Source organism: Canis lupus, chromosome 8, assembly GCF_048164855.1.
Source record: "Canis lupus baileyi chromosome 8, mCanLup2.hap1, whole genome shotgun sequence".
Lineage (NCBI taxonomy): Eukaryota > Metazoa > Chordata > Mammalia > Carnivora > Canidae > Canis > Canis lupus.
The window spans coordinates 38471349-38486190 of NC_132845.1; the positions used below are offsets into that span (position 1 = coordinate 38471349).

General features: G+C 65.3%; 2 protein-coding genes across 7 annotated transcripts; one reads left to right on the plus strand and one right to left on the minus strand.

Annotated features, from left to right (window-relative positions):
* Positions 1 to 112: 112 nt before the first annotated feature.
* NUBP2 (NUBP iron-sulfur cluster assembly factor 2, cytosolic) lies at positions 113 to 2709 on the plus strand. 6 transcript variants are annotated; one of them, XM_072835273.1, is made up of 7 exons: positions 113 to 250; positions 616 to 734; positions 821 to 1127; positions 1638 to 1792; positions 1901 to 2011; positions 2135 to 2204; positions 2308 to 2709. In XM_072835273.1, the coding sequence occupies exons 1-7, from the start codon at positions 235 to 237 to the stop codon at positions 2451 to 2453; spliced, it is 924 nt and encodes a 307-aa protein (XP_072691374.1). In that variant the 5' UTR covers positions 113 to 234; the 3' UTR covers positions 2454 to 2709. The 6 variants fall into 6 exon arrangements, with proteins under 6 accessions (XP_072691374.1, XP_072691377.1, XP_072691375.1 ...); XM_072835276.1 differs by having other exon boundaries at positions 120 to 250; positions 821 to 1019; XM_072835274.1 differs by having other exon boundaries at positions 216 to 238.
* A 503-nt stretch (positions 2710 to 3212) lies between these two features.
* Positions 3213 to 13521, minus strand: IGFALS (insulin like growth factor binding protein acid labile subunit). The gene is made up of 2 exons (XM_072835263.1): positions 6218 to 13521; positions 3213 to 5193 (listed from the first exon to the last, which is right to left on the minus strand). Exons 1-2 carry the CDS (start codon positions 6378 to 6380, stop codon positions 3392 to 3394), a joined length of 1965 nt encoding a protein of 654 aa, XP_072691364.1. The 5' UTR covers positions 6381 to 13521; the 3' UTR covers positions 3213 to 3391.
* Between the last annotated feature and the right edge of the window lie 1321 nt (positions 13522 to 14842).

Sequence of the window (14842 nt, forward strand, 5' to 3'; positions counted from 1 at the left end):
GTCGGCGCTCCGCCGTGGACCGAGGGCCCGGCTGCCCATTGGGCGCGGGGCTAGGCGGCGCCTGATACGGAGTGGAGCCCGTTTCCGGTCGTCGTCGGACCCGGAACCTACATGCCCCTTACGTAGGATGTGATTGGCTGAGCGGAGCGCGAGGGAGCCTATGAGGACGGCCGGGGGGCGGGCACTGCGCGGGGGCGTGGCCGCAAGCGGAAGCCGCGCGGCGCGGCGTCCGGGATGGGTACGGCGGCTGGTGAGCGCGCGGGCGGGACCGCGGCCGGAGAAGAGGGGAGCGGAGGGGTGGGGGGCAGCGCTGGGCTCCCGGGGACCGGGCCTGGGTGCTGGGGGGGCCGCCCCGACACAGGCTCCCGGCGCCGGTTCCCCCGCAGTACTCCCGCAGCTCCAGGTGCGCGGCCTCGCAGGTGCTGACGACGGGCGGGGCGGAGTCAGGGCTCCCCAGGTGGGCCGGGACCGCCGCGGAAGGCCTTCCCCCTGAGGGCGCTGGCGTCCGTCGGGGCCAAGGGCGGGTCTCAGCTTAGGGCCACGCGAGGTGCTTGGGGGCCTCCTAGGGCGCCCGGTGCGAGGGCAACCTGCGTCGTGCCCCCCTCTCCTGCTCAGGGCCCGGAAACCTGGCAGGCGTCCGGCACATCCTCCTCGTGCTCTCGGGGAAGGGGGGCGTGGGGAAGAGCACCATCTCCGCGGAGCTGGCCTTGGCCCTGCGCCATGCCGGCAAGAAGGTGAGCCCCCCGCCCAGCCACCGCGGTCCTCAGCCTCTGCCCGCCTCGCGGCCCCTGCACGCCGCGGACGTCCTGCCTCCTCGCAGGTGGGGATCCTCGACGTGGACCTGTGCGGCCCCAGCATCCCCCGCATGCTGCGGGCACAGGGCAGGGCTGTGCACCAGTGTGACGGCGGCTGGGTACCGGTCTTTGTGGACCAGGAGCAGAGCATCTCCCTCATGTCCGTGGGCTTCCTGCTGGAGAACCCCGACGAGGCCGTGGTGTGGAGGGGCCCCAAGAAGAACGGTAACGCCGCAGTCCGCCTTCCCGCTTCTCCCAGCTGCCCCCGTGGCACCCACAAGTCAATGCGGGAGTCCTGTGGGAGCTGCGCGCCGTCCGCCCCAGGGTTTTCGGGTAATGGAGACCCTGACAGCTGATTGTTCCCAAGGGGTCGTGCTGCTCACCTGAACAGTCGGGCCCACACGGAGTTGGGAACAGGAGGCACCTCCGAGGCTGGCGTCACCACACCCCCATCCCCAAGCTCAGACCTGAGGCCGCCCAGCCTGGGCCCCACTGAGCCCCTGTAATTGGGGGGGGGGGCAGGCAGCAGGCTCCCCTGCCGCCACAGCTCCCCTCCTCCTGCAAAAGCTTGAGGTGTCCCCGAGTGCAGGTGCTGACGGCCCCCCGAGGATTACAGCTCCTGGGTCAGACCTGAGTGGAAGTCTGATGGGGCGGGAGCAGCCCACAGCTGGGAAGGGAGAGGTGCTCGCGGGGGGGGGGGGCCTGCTGTGTGCCCCGCTCCACCGTGAGAGGCGTGCCCTGCTGTGCTGGGCGGGCCCTGGGCCTGCAGAGGCCCCCCGAGCAGCAGGCCAGCTGGAGGCGAGGGGCATGCTGCGCCCCCAGTGAGACCCTGGGCCTTCACAGCACTCATAAAGCAGTTCGTGTCTGATGTGGCCTGGGGGCAGCTGGACTACCTGGTCGTGGACACGCCGCCGGGAACCTCTGATGAGCACATGGCCACCGTGGACGCCCTGCGCCCCTACAGTCCCCTGGGGGCCCTCGTGGTCACTACGCCCCAGGTATGGCGGCCGCTCCCAAAGCCGAGCACCTCCGTCTGCCCTCCGTACTCTTGGCGCTGTGCTCTGAGGTTACCCAGCGGCCGGCGGTGACTGGTTCCCGGGCCTTAGGCGGTGTCCGTGGGGGACGTGAGGCGGGAGCTGACCTTCTGTCGGAAGACAGGGCTGCAGGTGCTCGGGGTCGTGGAGAACATGAGTGGCTTCGTCTGCCCACACTGCGCAGTGAGTCATGAGGATTTGGCGGGGTGGGGTCAGGCATGCCATGGGCCGGGAGGGCAGCCAGGGACCCACCCCCGAGCGCGGGGGGGCGGGGTGTCCTTCAGGCCCCGTGCACCTCTCTCCTAGGAGTGCACCAACGTCTTCTCCCAAGGAGGCGGGGAGGAGCTGGCCACGCTCGCCGGAGTCCCGTTCCTGGGTGAGTGTGTCAGGGCCGCAGCTGAGCTTTGTTCCGGGGGCCCGGGAGGACGGGCTCGCCCTCCGCCACCCTCACGGCCCGTCCCCGCCCTCTTCCTCCGCAGGCTCCGTGCCTCTGGACCCTGAGCTCTGCGGGAGTCTCGAGGAAGGGCGAGACTTCATCAGGGACTTCCCTAAGAGTTCTGCCTTCCCCGCGCTCTTCTCCATAGCCCAGAAGGTTCTGAGCCAGGCACCCGCTCGGCTCTCCTAACCAAGGCAGCCACACCGCTGTGTCTCCCCGCATCTGGGGGCGGTGGGTGGTTCTACCTGGGGGGGTGGCCTGAGCCCTCAGAGAACAGCATGCCCCAGGGCATGGCCGGCTGCCTCCGGGGCCCCGTGGGTCACAGGGTCCAGGAGACCCTGGGCGTCTGTTGCCCACGATGCTGGTGACTGAGGTGGGGCGCAGCCTGTGAGGTGTTGGGCCGGTTGGCCTCAGAGGAGCCCACAATTAAACGTATTCCACCGGCGTGGTTCGGGCCTGATGCTTCAGAGAGCCGCGCGCCATCCTGTCCGGGTCTCGGTGCCCCCGCAGCTGCCAGCTGTGCCTGTGACGCCGCCCTTAGGCCCCGCAGCCCCTGGGTTGAGCGAGAGGTAGACTGCGGAGGGCATGGTGCTGAGGACTCGCGTGCCCCTAGGGGGCTCAGCCCCACGGCTCCCACGCCCTCCCCCACACCCTCCCCGTGGCGGCCGGCAGAGCTGGGTGGGAAAGGGGGCAAGGTGCAGGAGGGCGGGAGGGACTGGGGCAGGGGGGCACAGACTGATGCTTCCTGGTTGGAGGGAGAGGGCAGGGGCATGGGGGGGGCCCAGCTGTGCCACCTTTGCAGGACCAGGGGCTCCGAACAACGGGAAGGGGGCGCTGCCGCCCCTCAGGCATGGGCAGGCATCCTTGGAGGGTTGTAGGGTGGCAGCCACAGGGCAGAGCTTTCCTCCACCCACCACCCACCCCCAGCTATGCCCCGGGGTCACACGCTTGTGTCAGATGGCTTTTAATAAACTACGGCTGGGACCCTGAGGATGTATGTGGCCCCTTCCCTCCCCCCTCCCATCCATCGGTCAGGGACCAGGCCCCTGGGGCTGTGTCGTGTCTGCCGAGGGGGACACCGAGGGCCCACTTTGCCCCCAGGGGCCACCAGCCGGTCCCAGCCTCGCTCAGCACTGAGCAAAGTGGGCGTCGGTGACGTCACGCAGGTCGAGGCCTGAGACGCCCGGGGGGCCGGCGCAGGTGATGTTGTTGGAAACATAGATGGGCGGCTGGCCATCGTCCCCCTCGGGCGCGGCCTGGACGAGGCGCGGCACGACGCCCGGCTCCCGCAGAGCCAAGGCCCTGAGGGCACCGAGTGCGCAGCCGCAGTCCCAGGGGTTGTCCCCAAGCCAGAGGCGCTCTAGGCCGGTGGCCGGCGGCGTGAAGATCCGCAGAGAGTTGTTGGTGAGGCTCAGGTAGCGCAGCTGCCCCAGCTCGGCCAGCTCGCCATCCGGCAGCGCCTCCAGGCGGTTGTGCGACACGTCCAGCCAGAAGAGACGCCGCAGGGGCCGCAGGGAGTCGGCTGCCAGCGCCGCCAGCTGGTTGCCCGAGAGCAGCAGGTACTCCAGCTTGCCCAGGCCCTGGAAGGCCCGCGCCGGCAGGTGCGTGAGCCGGTTGGCTGTGAGGTCCAGCTCCAGCAGCTCCGCCAGCCCCCACAGGCCCTGCTCGTCCACGGCTGTGATGCCGTTGTGCTTGAGGAAGAGCCGCCGCAGCCCCGACAGGCCAGCGAAGGCGTGCGGGCGGACACGGCCCAGGCAGCCGCGCTCCAGGTGGAGGCTGTGCAGCCGGCCCAGGCCCTGGAAGGTGCGCTCAGGGAGGCTCCGCAGGCAGTTCCCAGACAGGTTCATGACAGCCACGCTGAGCAGGCCGACGAAGGCGCCTGCCTCGATCTCACGGATCTGGTTGTCGTTGAGTGTCAGCACCTCCAGCTGGCCCAGGCCCTCGAAGGCCTTGTCAGGCAGCTGCCGGATGCGGTTGTGGCCGAGCCGCAGCTCCTCCAGGAAGTGCAGATCTCGGAAGGTGCGCGGCCGCAGGCCGGCAATGGCGTTGTGTGACAGGCGCAGGACGTGCAGGCCCAGCAGGCCAGGGAAGGTGTCCTCCAGGAGGCCGGCCACGCGGTTGTGCGACAGGTCCAGCCAGCGCAGCGCCTTCATGCCCAGGAAGGCACCGGGCGCCACGGCAGCGATGACGTTGTGGTCCAGGTAGAGCTTCTGCAGCTTGGGCAGCTTGACGAACACGTTGGCCTTGACGCTGCGCAGGGCGTTCCTGCTCAGGTCCAGCTCCCGGAGCTCCCCCAGGCCGCAGAAGAGTGGGGGCTGCAGGTAGGCCAGCTTGTTGCCCGCCAGCACCAGCTCGCGCAGGCTGGCCAGACCCTGGAAGGCGGCGTCGGGGAGCACGGCCAGGCCGTTCCAGCCCAGGTGCAGGTCCCAGAGGTCGGCCAGGCCCCGGAAGAGGCCCTCGTCCACCCGGCCCAGCATGTTGTTGCTGAGGCCGAGCGAGGCCAGGCCCGGCGTGTGCAGGAAGGTGTGGGCCCCCAGGCCGCGCAGCTGGTTCCGCTCCAGGTGTAGGTGGCGGAGCTGCTGCAGGCCGAGCAGTGCCCGCGGCTCCAGGCTGGCCAGCCCGCTGCCCTGTAGGTTCAGGAAGCCCAGGCTGGAGAGGTTCTGGAAGGCCGCCTCGGGGATGGAGGACAGGTTGTTGCCATCCAGCCACAGGGCCCTGGCACCGGCCGGGATGCCATCGGGCACACTCGTGAGGTTCCGGGAGCTGCAGAAGACGCTGAGCTCGTCCATGTAGTCGTCGTGGCCGCAGGTGCAGGCGGCCGGGCACTGCAGGCTCTCGGGGGCCCCTGGAACCCCGGGCTCTGCTGCCTGCAGGCCGCGAGGGCCCAGCGCTGCCCAGGAGACCAGCAGCATGGCCAGGACCGGGCCTCCTGCGGGGACAGGGGCCAGAGAGTGTGAGCCCCGGGCTGAGGGAGACTGGGAACGTTCCAGGCCACAGCCTACACATGTGCTCCAGCGTGGAACTCCACTCCCGACCGTGGTGCCTGACCGGAGATGGTGGCCTGCTGACAGCCCAGAGAAAGGTGGGAGCTCGGAGTTGTGTTCTGCCCGCCTGAGAGGGAAGCGGAGCCACGCAGGACAATGGGCACCTCTCGCAGCTCAGAACCGCCTGCCCTTTCCAGGCCTGCAGGTGCACCAGGGGAAGGACGCCAGGTCGGGAGAGACCTGAGGGTAGGGGTACCTGGCTGTGGGGCGGTCTGCGTCCCTCTGGGGACGCTCGATGGGGCCGTGTCACCAGGTGGGCTTGGGGGGGAGTGGACATTCTGGAACAGGCCTGAGCAGGCGTGTGCTCCGTGCTCTTGAGGTCAGGCTGCCCCGGTTCGGCTCCCCGGTTGGGGGGCCCTCACCCATGTGCTCCCTGGCCTGCGCACCTCACACCCGGGTACGGAGCTTGGCGCTGGCGGAGGGGTAGAGTGGGGCGGACGGGACTCCCCGCCATCAACTCATCAGGAGGCAGGGGCCTTCCGGGACAAAGGACACTGGGCCCCACACCAACAGCACCCCAAAACCTGCGTGGATCACTGGGCTGCCCACCGCATTGGGCCTGTCCCTGCCCTTGGAGGGCTCAGGATGAGGCCAGAGGATGCCCCACACCCACCTGCATGGGGCTGGGCCCCGAGGGGGATGGGGTGACATGGCCTGGCCTTGAGGGGCTGCGAGGGCAGCAGTCCCCAGCCTAGGGAAGGGTTCCCCAGGGCGGAGGTGTGAAGAGATGGGCCCTGGGGCCAGAGAGGTGCCCAAGGGTGCATCCCTAGGCAGCGCCTCAGCCGCGACGCCTGCCATGTTGGTCTGCCCTGAGCTGAGCCTTCCCTGGGGCTGCCCCTGGCCATAGGGCTCGGGGGGCACAGGGTTGGGACCCCCGAGTGAGGGGCCAGGGCCCTTGAGGCACCTCACCTCTGATCAGGGCCATCCGGCTGCGGGGCGGAGCGCAGGCAGGCCTTGAGCTGGATGCTTCTGCTGGGGCCGGCTGCGCCTGCCCTCTGATTTCCCCACTGCCGGGGCAGCCAGCACCCCGTGGCCGGCCAGCCCAGCCCAGCCCGACTGGCCCCGATTCCATTAACCCTCCCGTGCCCAGCGGCCAGCATCGGCCCCAAGTGTCTAGGATGCAGACGGCGCAGGGGGGACCTGGGGGGCTGCATTCACCCCGAAGCTACCTTGAGGGCTCAAGGTGGGCCGGGTACGGTTCCGAGGCCCCGGTGGTCACCCCCAGCCATCCTTCTGCAGGACTGGGCGGGGCAGAGCCGGGCGGCAGGCCCGTGGGGGACAGGGGTGTCCCCTGGAGCAGTCTGCTGGGCTGGGAGGCTCAAGACGGGTTGGGGGAAGCCAGGAGAGGAGGTCCCCTCGTCTGGCTGGTCTCCTGCCCCTCATAGGGGCCCCTGGGGCAGCGGCGGGGGACCTCCCCTCAGCAGATGGCCACGTGGGAGTTAAGCAGGAGAAGAGCCTGGCACGCTGACCCCCCCCTCCTTCCCCTGCCCGTTTCCTAACAGCCTGGGTGGGGTCCTTGTGAGGACTCCCCAGGCCCGGCCCAGCCTTGGCCTAGCCTGGCTCCTGGGACCTCAGGGTCAGCTGGTGTCTGGCCGCGCCTCCTCCCCCCGACCTCTTCTAGGAACACCGGGGCGGCCACCTTGTGTTTGCTTTCCCCCGCACAGCCCTCCCGGGAGGAGCGGAGAGGCCTGGCTTTGGGGGAGCCGTCCTGTGGCCCTGGGACCAGCCTCCACCTGCCTGGGGACGCGGCCCGGCCTCTGGAGCTCCCGTGGGGCCGTGGCCACCCCGCCATAGGCCCGGTGCCCCGCCTGAGGTCGGCCCCAGGTCAGGCCGGGAAGAAGGTTCCCAGGCAGCAGGGCCCCCAGCCACGCCCCACCCCGGCGCACCCGCACCTCGATGGGCCCCGACTCTGTGGGTCCCATGGGGGCTGGGCTGGATGTGGCCGGGCCCCAGGGAGAGGGGCGGGGGCCCCCCGGGACTGCGGCACCCTCCCCAGCCTCAGCCCGCCGGCCCACAGCTCCCGTGGCGGGGGTGGGGCGAGGGCGGCTTTATCTCTCCCTTTATCGAGCTTTGATTGATCCCCAGGTCGGGTCTCAGCCTCTGTTCTGAGAAATTATAGATCCGCCGGGAGAAAGTCCACGCCCAGAAATTTACACGGTAAACACGCGTTTACACAGCGCAAAGTGCGGACTCAGCACGTTCCCTGCGGGGCCTTCAGCCTGCGGGGCCTTCAGCCAGGTGGGGAGGGAGGGGACGGGGCTCATTCTGGAAACCCCGGCAGGGCCCCCGCGCTGCAGCCCTCCCCACGGCTGGGGCTGCCCCCAGCCCCCCAGAGGGACCCTGGAGCCTCCCGGGCCCCTCGGAGCCTGACCACTCAGGGAGTTGGCCACCTGCGGGGCTCCCCAAGGCACCTGGTTTCATTTGCTCCAGATTGTCACAGACGTGGGGTCACATGCGAACCCTGGGTCCGGCTGCATGTGTGACGCGGGATTCAGCTGGCCCGTCCCCGCAGCTGGCCCTGCTTGAGTCTCAGGATGCGCTCACCCGCCTGCGGCCGGGGACACCATGCCCGGAGCCTGTGGGTGTCGGTGGATGTGCTGGGACCTGAGGTGCGCCCCAGCAGGTGAGGCCGAGCCTTCCTGCGTGCTCAGCGGGTCACACCCCCTTGGGGCCGCACCCCTGCCCAGTGTTCCCGACCCCCAAGGGGGAGCGGCCCGTGGCCGTGGCACTCATTCAGTGTTTGTCAAACACCAGCGAGAGTGCGGCCCCTCGGGCTGTCGCCGACTTGTCGTCCTGGGTCACCTGGGTCACCGTGAGTCATGGTTCTGAAGGGTCACGGCCTGGAGCAAGTGTCGGGAGGATGCGGGCAGGGGCCCTGCACCGGCCGGAGCCTGTCCACTGTCCCGTCACCTCGGGCTCCGCCCATTTTCACGGTCCCCAACGCCCCACATGGCGCTGAGCGGAGGCCTCAGGCCGTGAAGGTGGCAGGGCCCAGCTCCGGCTGGTGTCCATGGCCGCCCGCCGCTCTGGCACAGGGACCGAGCACACGCTGTCCAAGCACCCCGGGGTCCCCTCACTGCGGCCGGTGGCCTGTCCCCAAGCCCCAGGGTGGGGAGGGGGTCCCTCCCTTCCGGGCCGAGCAGCCCACCAGCGTCTGAACCAAAGCCAGGGTGGGGTGGGGGTCGGGGTTGTGCTGCGGTTTGCGTGGAAAACACGCCCAAGCCCGTGTCCCCAGCCGACGTCATCTTGCCTGGCTCTCCTGCCGTCGCCTGCCTCCTGCACTGTTGTTAGGGTCTCGTTGCTAGATGGCAGTTAGGGGCCCTCCTTGCCGCTGGGTCCTTTGCTCTGCTCCGCATGTGGCGCAGCCGCGTGGGTGCCCTCACCCGCAGGTGTCCCCTGAGACGGCCACAGGCATGAGGTACACGGTCCAGGCTGTGCTCCAGCGGGGTGGGTGGGGAGGCAGCCCAGGTGACATGCGTCCAGGTTGCTGCCACTCGGGGGCCCCACAGACGTGGCCACGAGCATTGACCTTCCACTCTCGGGTGCACGTGTGTCGTGCCTTGGGTAGCTTCGTGTGAGCGGAACTGCGGGCTCACGGTTCGTAGGTTTTACGTGTAAGTCACATCTGCGCCCGACAGAGCCTCGCGCTCCCGAGCCGGCTGCTGCTACGTGCAGCTTCTTACAAAACTACTTAGATAACGTTTTGGGAAGTACGAGCAGTGCGGCGGTTTCACGTCCTCGCCTGCTTACGCCATGGTCGGTCACGCGCCGGCTGTCCCCGTGCCATGTCGCTCTGGCCGCGACTGTTCGGCTCCTTTGCCCCGCCTTCTGGGGGAGGGGGCCTAAGTCTTGCTTCTAAGTTGTTTTCCAAGGCTTTAGGGGTGACGGGTTATCAGATAGGATATTTGCAGCAATTTCTCCCGGGCTGTGGCTTACCCAGGTTTTCAAAATACCGCCTTTTGGGGGGCCCTGGGTAAGGGACCGACGCCTGACCTCAGCTCTGGTCTCGACCTCGGGGTCCCGAGTCCAGGCCCTGCCCGGCCCCGTGCTCGGGGTAAAGCTTCCTTCAACAAAAAGAAAAGGTACGTTGTCTCTTACAGTGCAGTTGTGTATTTGGATGAAGTGCAGCTCGTTGGTGTTTTTCCCTCAGGCTCGTGGCTTGGGTGAGCCTCACGCCAGACCCCCCCCCCACCGGTCTCCTCCCAGGGATGGGGAGCACCTTCCCATTTACTTCCGTCATCTGTGTAAATCTTGCACCAGGGGCGCCCAGGGGGCTCCGTTGGTGAAGCATCTGCTCAGGTCATCATCCCAGGGTCCGGGGATCGAGCCCCACGTCGGGCCCCCTGCTCCCCGGGGATCCTGCTGCTCCCTCGCCCTCTGGCCCTCCCCCTTGCTCATGTGCTGCACACTCTCGCTTTCTCCCAAATTAAAAAAAAAAATCTAGAAAAAAAATTCTTGCACTATTTTCGACAAAATAATTTGAGTTTTATTAGCTTCGTGCTACCGTGATTGGGATCTTGATTTCGCTTCCAGCTTGTTAACAGCCCTGGAAATGCAGTGGGTTTTCCTCGCTGACCCTGAATCCCGGGACCAGCGCCCCGGGCTCTGCCCTGAGGACGCCTCTGCCCCCTCCTCGGCCTGCATCCTGCCCTCTGCTGCTCCGCGCCTCCCTGCGCACGGGCCCAGCGCTGACAGGGGTCTTAGAGCTGAGATCAGGCCCATCCCCGTGGACTCTGACATGTGACAGTAATGCTGTCGAAGGGACAGCCATCCTCACCCCGCCCCGTGCCTGCTCACCCGCTGGCCGAGACTGTAGACCCACTGTCATCAAGAGGGTCCTTAGCAGCGGAAGGGCCTCAGGGCAGGCGCGAGGCGAAGGGAGGACGCTGTGGGCCGCCCCGGGCCCGCGGGAGGAAGCATGGCCGCGGGCGCTGACCCCGAGCACACCTGCCGCTGGGGCACTTGCACCTTCACACGGCACCTTGAGCCGACCCTGAGGTATCGTCCTTCCCTCCTCGAGGACGGGCCGCGTGTTCGTTTCTGGACGTGCAGCCGACCGGCACTCCTGTGACAAACACCTGCTCCTGGTGCGTAGCGTTGCGGCCTTTTGTTACGAGTTTTACATCCAGGCTCCCGAGACTGATGCCTCGTCTTCTCCCGAGGCGTCTGAGGCTTTAGGGTCGGGACGACGCTTGCCTGGCAGGAGGAGCGGGGACATGTCCGGAGTTTTCTGGAAGCGCGTGAGTGGTGTCTCTGGCAGCCCTTGGTCCGCACAAAGACTTCAGACTTCGCATCGATTCAATTTCTTGTTACAGGTCGAATATTCAGGTTGTCCCTCTGGGTCTGGGTGAGTCTCCGCGCCCTTCTGGGCAGCGGCCGCGTGGTTTTCCTTGCAGTCCCGGAGGGGCCCCAAAGGTCGTTTCCGCGGGCAGCGGTGGCATCCTGCACCCGCTTCCCTGCAGGCCTTCGGCCACTGTGCTTCTCTGTTGGCGGCTGTAACTGAGGGTTTGTCACCCTCGTGAGCTTTTTCACGGAACTAACTTTTGGGTTTTCTGTTTTCTATCTTGATGATCTGTTTTCTTCTACCTCCTTTGCATTTCGTTTGCCCTTGGCTCTCGTTTTTTGTTTTTTTTTTTATAATAAATTTATTTGTTATTGGTGTTCAGTTTGCCAACATACAGAGTAACACCCAGTGCTCATCCCGTCAAGTGCCCCCCTCAGTGCCCGTCACCCATTCACCCGCACCCCCCGCCCTCCTCCCCTTCCACCACCCCTAGTTCATTTCCCAGAGTTAGGAGTCTTTATGTTCCGTCTCCCTTTCTGATATTTCCCACACATTTCTTCTCCCTTCCCTTCTATTCCCTTTCACTATTATTTATATTCCCCAAACGAATGAGAACATATAATGTTTGTCCTTCTCCAATTGACTTACTTCACTCAGCATAATACTCTCCAGTTCCATCCACGTTGAAGCAAATGGTGGGTATTTGTCGTTTCTAATGGCTGAGGAATATTCCATTGTATACATAAACCACATCTTCTTTATCCATTCATCTATCGATGGGCACCAAGGCTCCTTCCACAGTTTGACTATTGTGGACATTGCTGCTAGAAACATCGGGGTGCGGGTGTCTTGGTGTTTCATTGCATCTGCATCTTTGGGGTAAATCCCCAGTAGTGCAATTGCTGGGTCGTAGGGCAGATCTATTTTTAACTCTTTGAGGAACCTCCACACAGTTTTCCAGAGTGGCTGCACCAGTTCACATTCCCACCAACAGTGTAAGAGGGTTCCCCTTTCTCCACATCCTCTCCAGCATTTGTGGTTTCCTGCCTTGTTAATTTTCCCTGGCTCTCGTTTCTTAAGGGAGAAGCCTCTCCTCTGCCGTGCAGGTGCGTGAGGCCCTGGCTTTGGCGGGTCCCAGCGGCGTTGCTGTGGTTTCCAGTGAAACCCTTTGGCTCGTGGTCTGTTTAGAGATTTGTTCCTCCCAAGTGCTGGAGTCTGTGAACGTACTTCGGGTTTTGGTCTTTAAAATTCATAATGACTTGTTGCCTGGCCTCCACTAGGCTGTACTGGAAAAGGCCACGCGGTTGGGTTGTGGGGAGTGTGCCCTGTGTCCTTGGTGATGCACCGTCTAGGCCATCTAGCTCTTAGGGAGAATTAAAACCTCCGATTACTAGGGCGTCTGGGTGGCTCAGTCGGTTAAGCCTCTGACTTGGTTTTGGCTCAGGTCATGATCTCAGGGTTGTGGGATCAAGCCCTGCATCTGGCTTCACACTCCAGGGACAGTGCTTAAGGCTCTCTCCCTCTGTCACACACCCCCCACCCCCCATTTTTCTCAAATCTTTTTTTTTAAATATTTTATTTATTTATCCCTGAGAGATAGAGGGGGAGAGAGACAGAGGCAGAGACAGGCAGAGGGAGAAGCAGGCTCCACGCAGGGAGCCCAATCCCAGGTCTCCAGGATCAGGCCCCGGGCTGAAGGCGGCGCTAAACCGCTGAGCCACCCGGGCTGCCCTTCTCAAATCTTTTTAATTAAAAAAACTCTCCTTGCTATATCACGTATTTTCTTTTCAGCTTATGGATTACGCTGTTACTTAGGGGAGAGCATAGAGCAGTGCTGCTCTGCCCCAGTGCCTGCCGGCCGCCCCTGCCCATTCCCGCAGGCGGGGTCACTCATTGCTTCAACAGAAGCCTCTTGACAAGTCAGGTTCCAGCTAAAGGCCTCTCCAGGAGCTGGGGAAGGAGAGGAAAGAGACGGGGTCCTCCCCCCCCACCACACACTGGTCACAGTGGGACCTCAGATGCGCCGGTCCCCCACCTCTGCTCTGCTATGGGCTCATGCTTCAGAGCCCTGGGAGCGTCCGGGGGCCCTGCCCCCACTCGGAACCCGCATCCGTAGAAGTAGGTGGGCCAGGAGAGACCTTTTATGGTTTTCCTGACAGATTAGTGATGAAAAGTTTGGGGTTCCTGGGGGGAGATGCGTGTGGCACAACCTCACAATGTGCTCAATGCCCTGAACGGTGCACAGTCGTGAACCTCACCTCATAGTAAACAATTTTGAAGGTTCTGATTGGTAAAGCGCGGTCGCCACTGAAATCTGAGCGATTTCACAGCTGGCGAGGAACGTGCCACACCGGGACTGGCGAGTGACGCAGGGCACGTCCAAGAGCGGACCCCACCCAGGAGCACAGGTCCCAGGGCCCTAGGGACTTGGTGCAGGTCCAGCTCCAGGGGCAGCAGGGCCTGGGGCAGCGGTCAGGAGACGAGCCGCCAGCACCCAGGCCGTGTGCTCAGCCCTAGGGGGCAGGGGGTGTCCGTGGCAGGAAGACACAACGGAGGCCGAGCACAGAAGTCCCCTCGCCCCCCTGCAGGGCTCCTCGCTGGCCGCCTGCGTGTGCCTCCGCTCCACCTTCTTGCTCAGAAAGACGATACCCTCCCCACCAGGAGCTGAGAAGCAGGCGCCACAGCAAGAGGTCAGCGTGCGGGGGGCACCACGGACCCTTCTGAAGAAAGGGGCACCGGCTGGCTCAGTGGAGCGTGTGACACATCCTGGGATTGTGGGCTCGAGCCCCGTGGAGGGGTGGAGATGCCTGAAGGTCTTTGAAAAGAGGAAGGGGTGCCCGGGTGGCTCAGTGGGTACAGCGTCTGCCCTCAGCTCATGGCGTGATCCCGGGGTCCTGGGATCGGGCCCCATGTCAGGCTCCCTGCTGAGCACCACCCCCCACCCCACTGCACCACCCCCCCACCCCACTCATGTTCTCTCTCAAATCCCTAAAGGGAAAAAAGGAAGAAGAAAAGGCTAGAAAGAAAACCGCCTGCCCAAGTGGCTGAAGAACAAACAGCAGCCGCGTAGGGGTTTCCTTCTTCGACCTTCCGAAGAAACACACAGTTGCTGGTCGTCGCTCACCCCAGGGTGCACCTGCGCGGGATCCACCAGACCGGAGGCCACATGAGGACACCCAGGCCCATCTGCGGTGACCTCTGGCCTCACCTGTGTCCCGCATTCCTGTCCCCTCCTCCTGGCACCTCCCCAGAGCCCCGACATCCTGACCTTGCTGCCCCACGAGCTCCCCCAGCGCCCGGTGACCCCCGGGTGCATTTCCAGCCGGGACCGACCCTGACCTTCCTCTGCCTGCCACCTCCACCCTGGGGGGCTTCACAGGCAGCTTGGCCTCCACCTGCCCAGACCCCGCCCACGGGCCTTGTGTGTCTCCGGGGAACCCCGCACTCCCAACAAGGCTGGGAACCCTTTCATCTCTGGCCGTCCCGCGGGCACGCAGAGACCTGCTGGTAACGGCTGCCCCCCACCCCCCACACCTGTCTTCAGGTGGGTGCTAAGGTCCTCCTGCAACCTGTCCGCTGCTGCGGACAAGATTCGCTCCTTTGAGCCGTCAGCTGCTGCTCACGTGCCCTCCACGGCGGGGCCTGCCCCGCCACGGCCCTGCTGCTGCCCAGCCGTGCCCTCCGCCAGGACAGAAGCCCCATGAGGGCAGGACGGCAGAGCAGCTCAGCCTTGGCCACAGCACTTGCAAGGTGCAATCGAGGAGGCTGGGGACACGGGCCGCTGCCCCGCCTGCCTCCCTGCACCACAGGAGCCCCAGGGGCAGAAGTCCCAGCATCAGGACCACAGAAGGTTCATGAAGGACACGGAGCTCGCCCAGGGTGCTTGCCCAGGCTGAGCAGATTCCAGGGAACAAAGCTGCCTGCAGTGACCCTGTTTGCAACAGCGTCAACGTACAGAGGATGGGGGCAGCCAATCCAGAGCACAGCCTCCAGGGACACAGTCCCGACCCCTGGTGCCGTGCGGGGGGTGGTCCATCCCTGGGTGCTCCCACGGCGTGGAGGATGCTGTCGCTCACGGAAGCCCCCCGCACTGGGGTCAATGTGGAGGCTGTGACCCAAGGGGGACGGTCACTTGCGTGGCCAGGGATCCCAGGGCTGATGCAGGCTTGCCCATGTCCATGTCAGGAGGGTGACATGCCGTGTTCCGGGAAGGGCGCAGCTTGGCACTCCAGGCCCCGACCTCGCCCTCT

Coding starts and splice junctions, on each gene's coding strand:
- NUBP2 (XM_072835272.1), top strand. CDS start 235: ATGGGTACGGCGGCTGGTGAGCGCGCGGGCGGGACCGCGGCCGGAGAA. Junction 404..615: donor CAGTACTCCCGCAGCTCCAG/GTGCGCGGCCTC, acceptor TCTCCTGCTCAG/GGCCCGGAAACCTGGCAGGC. Junction 2,205..2,307: donor CGCCGGAGTCCCGTTCCTGG/GTGAGTGTGTCA, acceptor CTTCCTCCGCAG/GCTCCGTGCCTCTGGACCCT.
- IGFALS (XM_072835263.1), bottom strand. CDS start 6,380: ATGGAATCGGGGCCAGTCGGGCTGGGCTGGGCTGGCCGGCCACGGGGT. Junction 5,194..6,217: donor CCGGATGGCCCTGATCAGAG/GTGAGGTGCCTC, acceptor CTGTCCCCGCAG/GAGGCCCGGTCCTGGCCATG.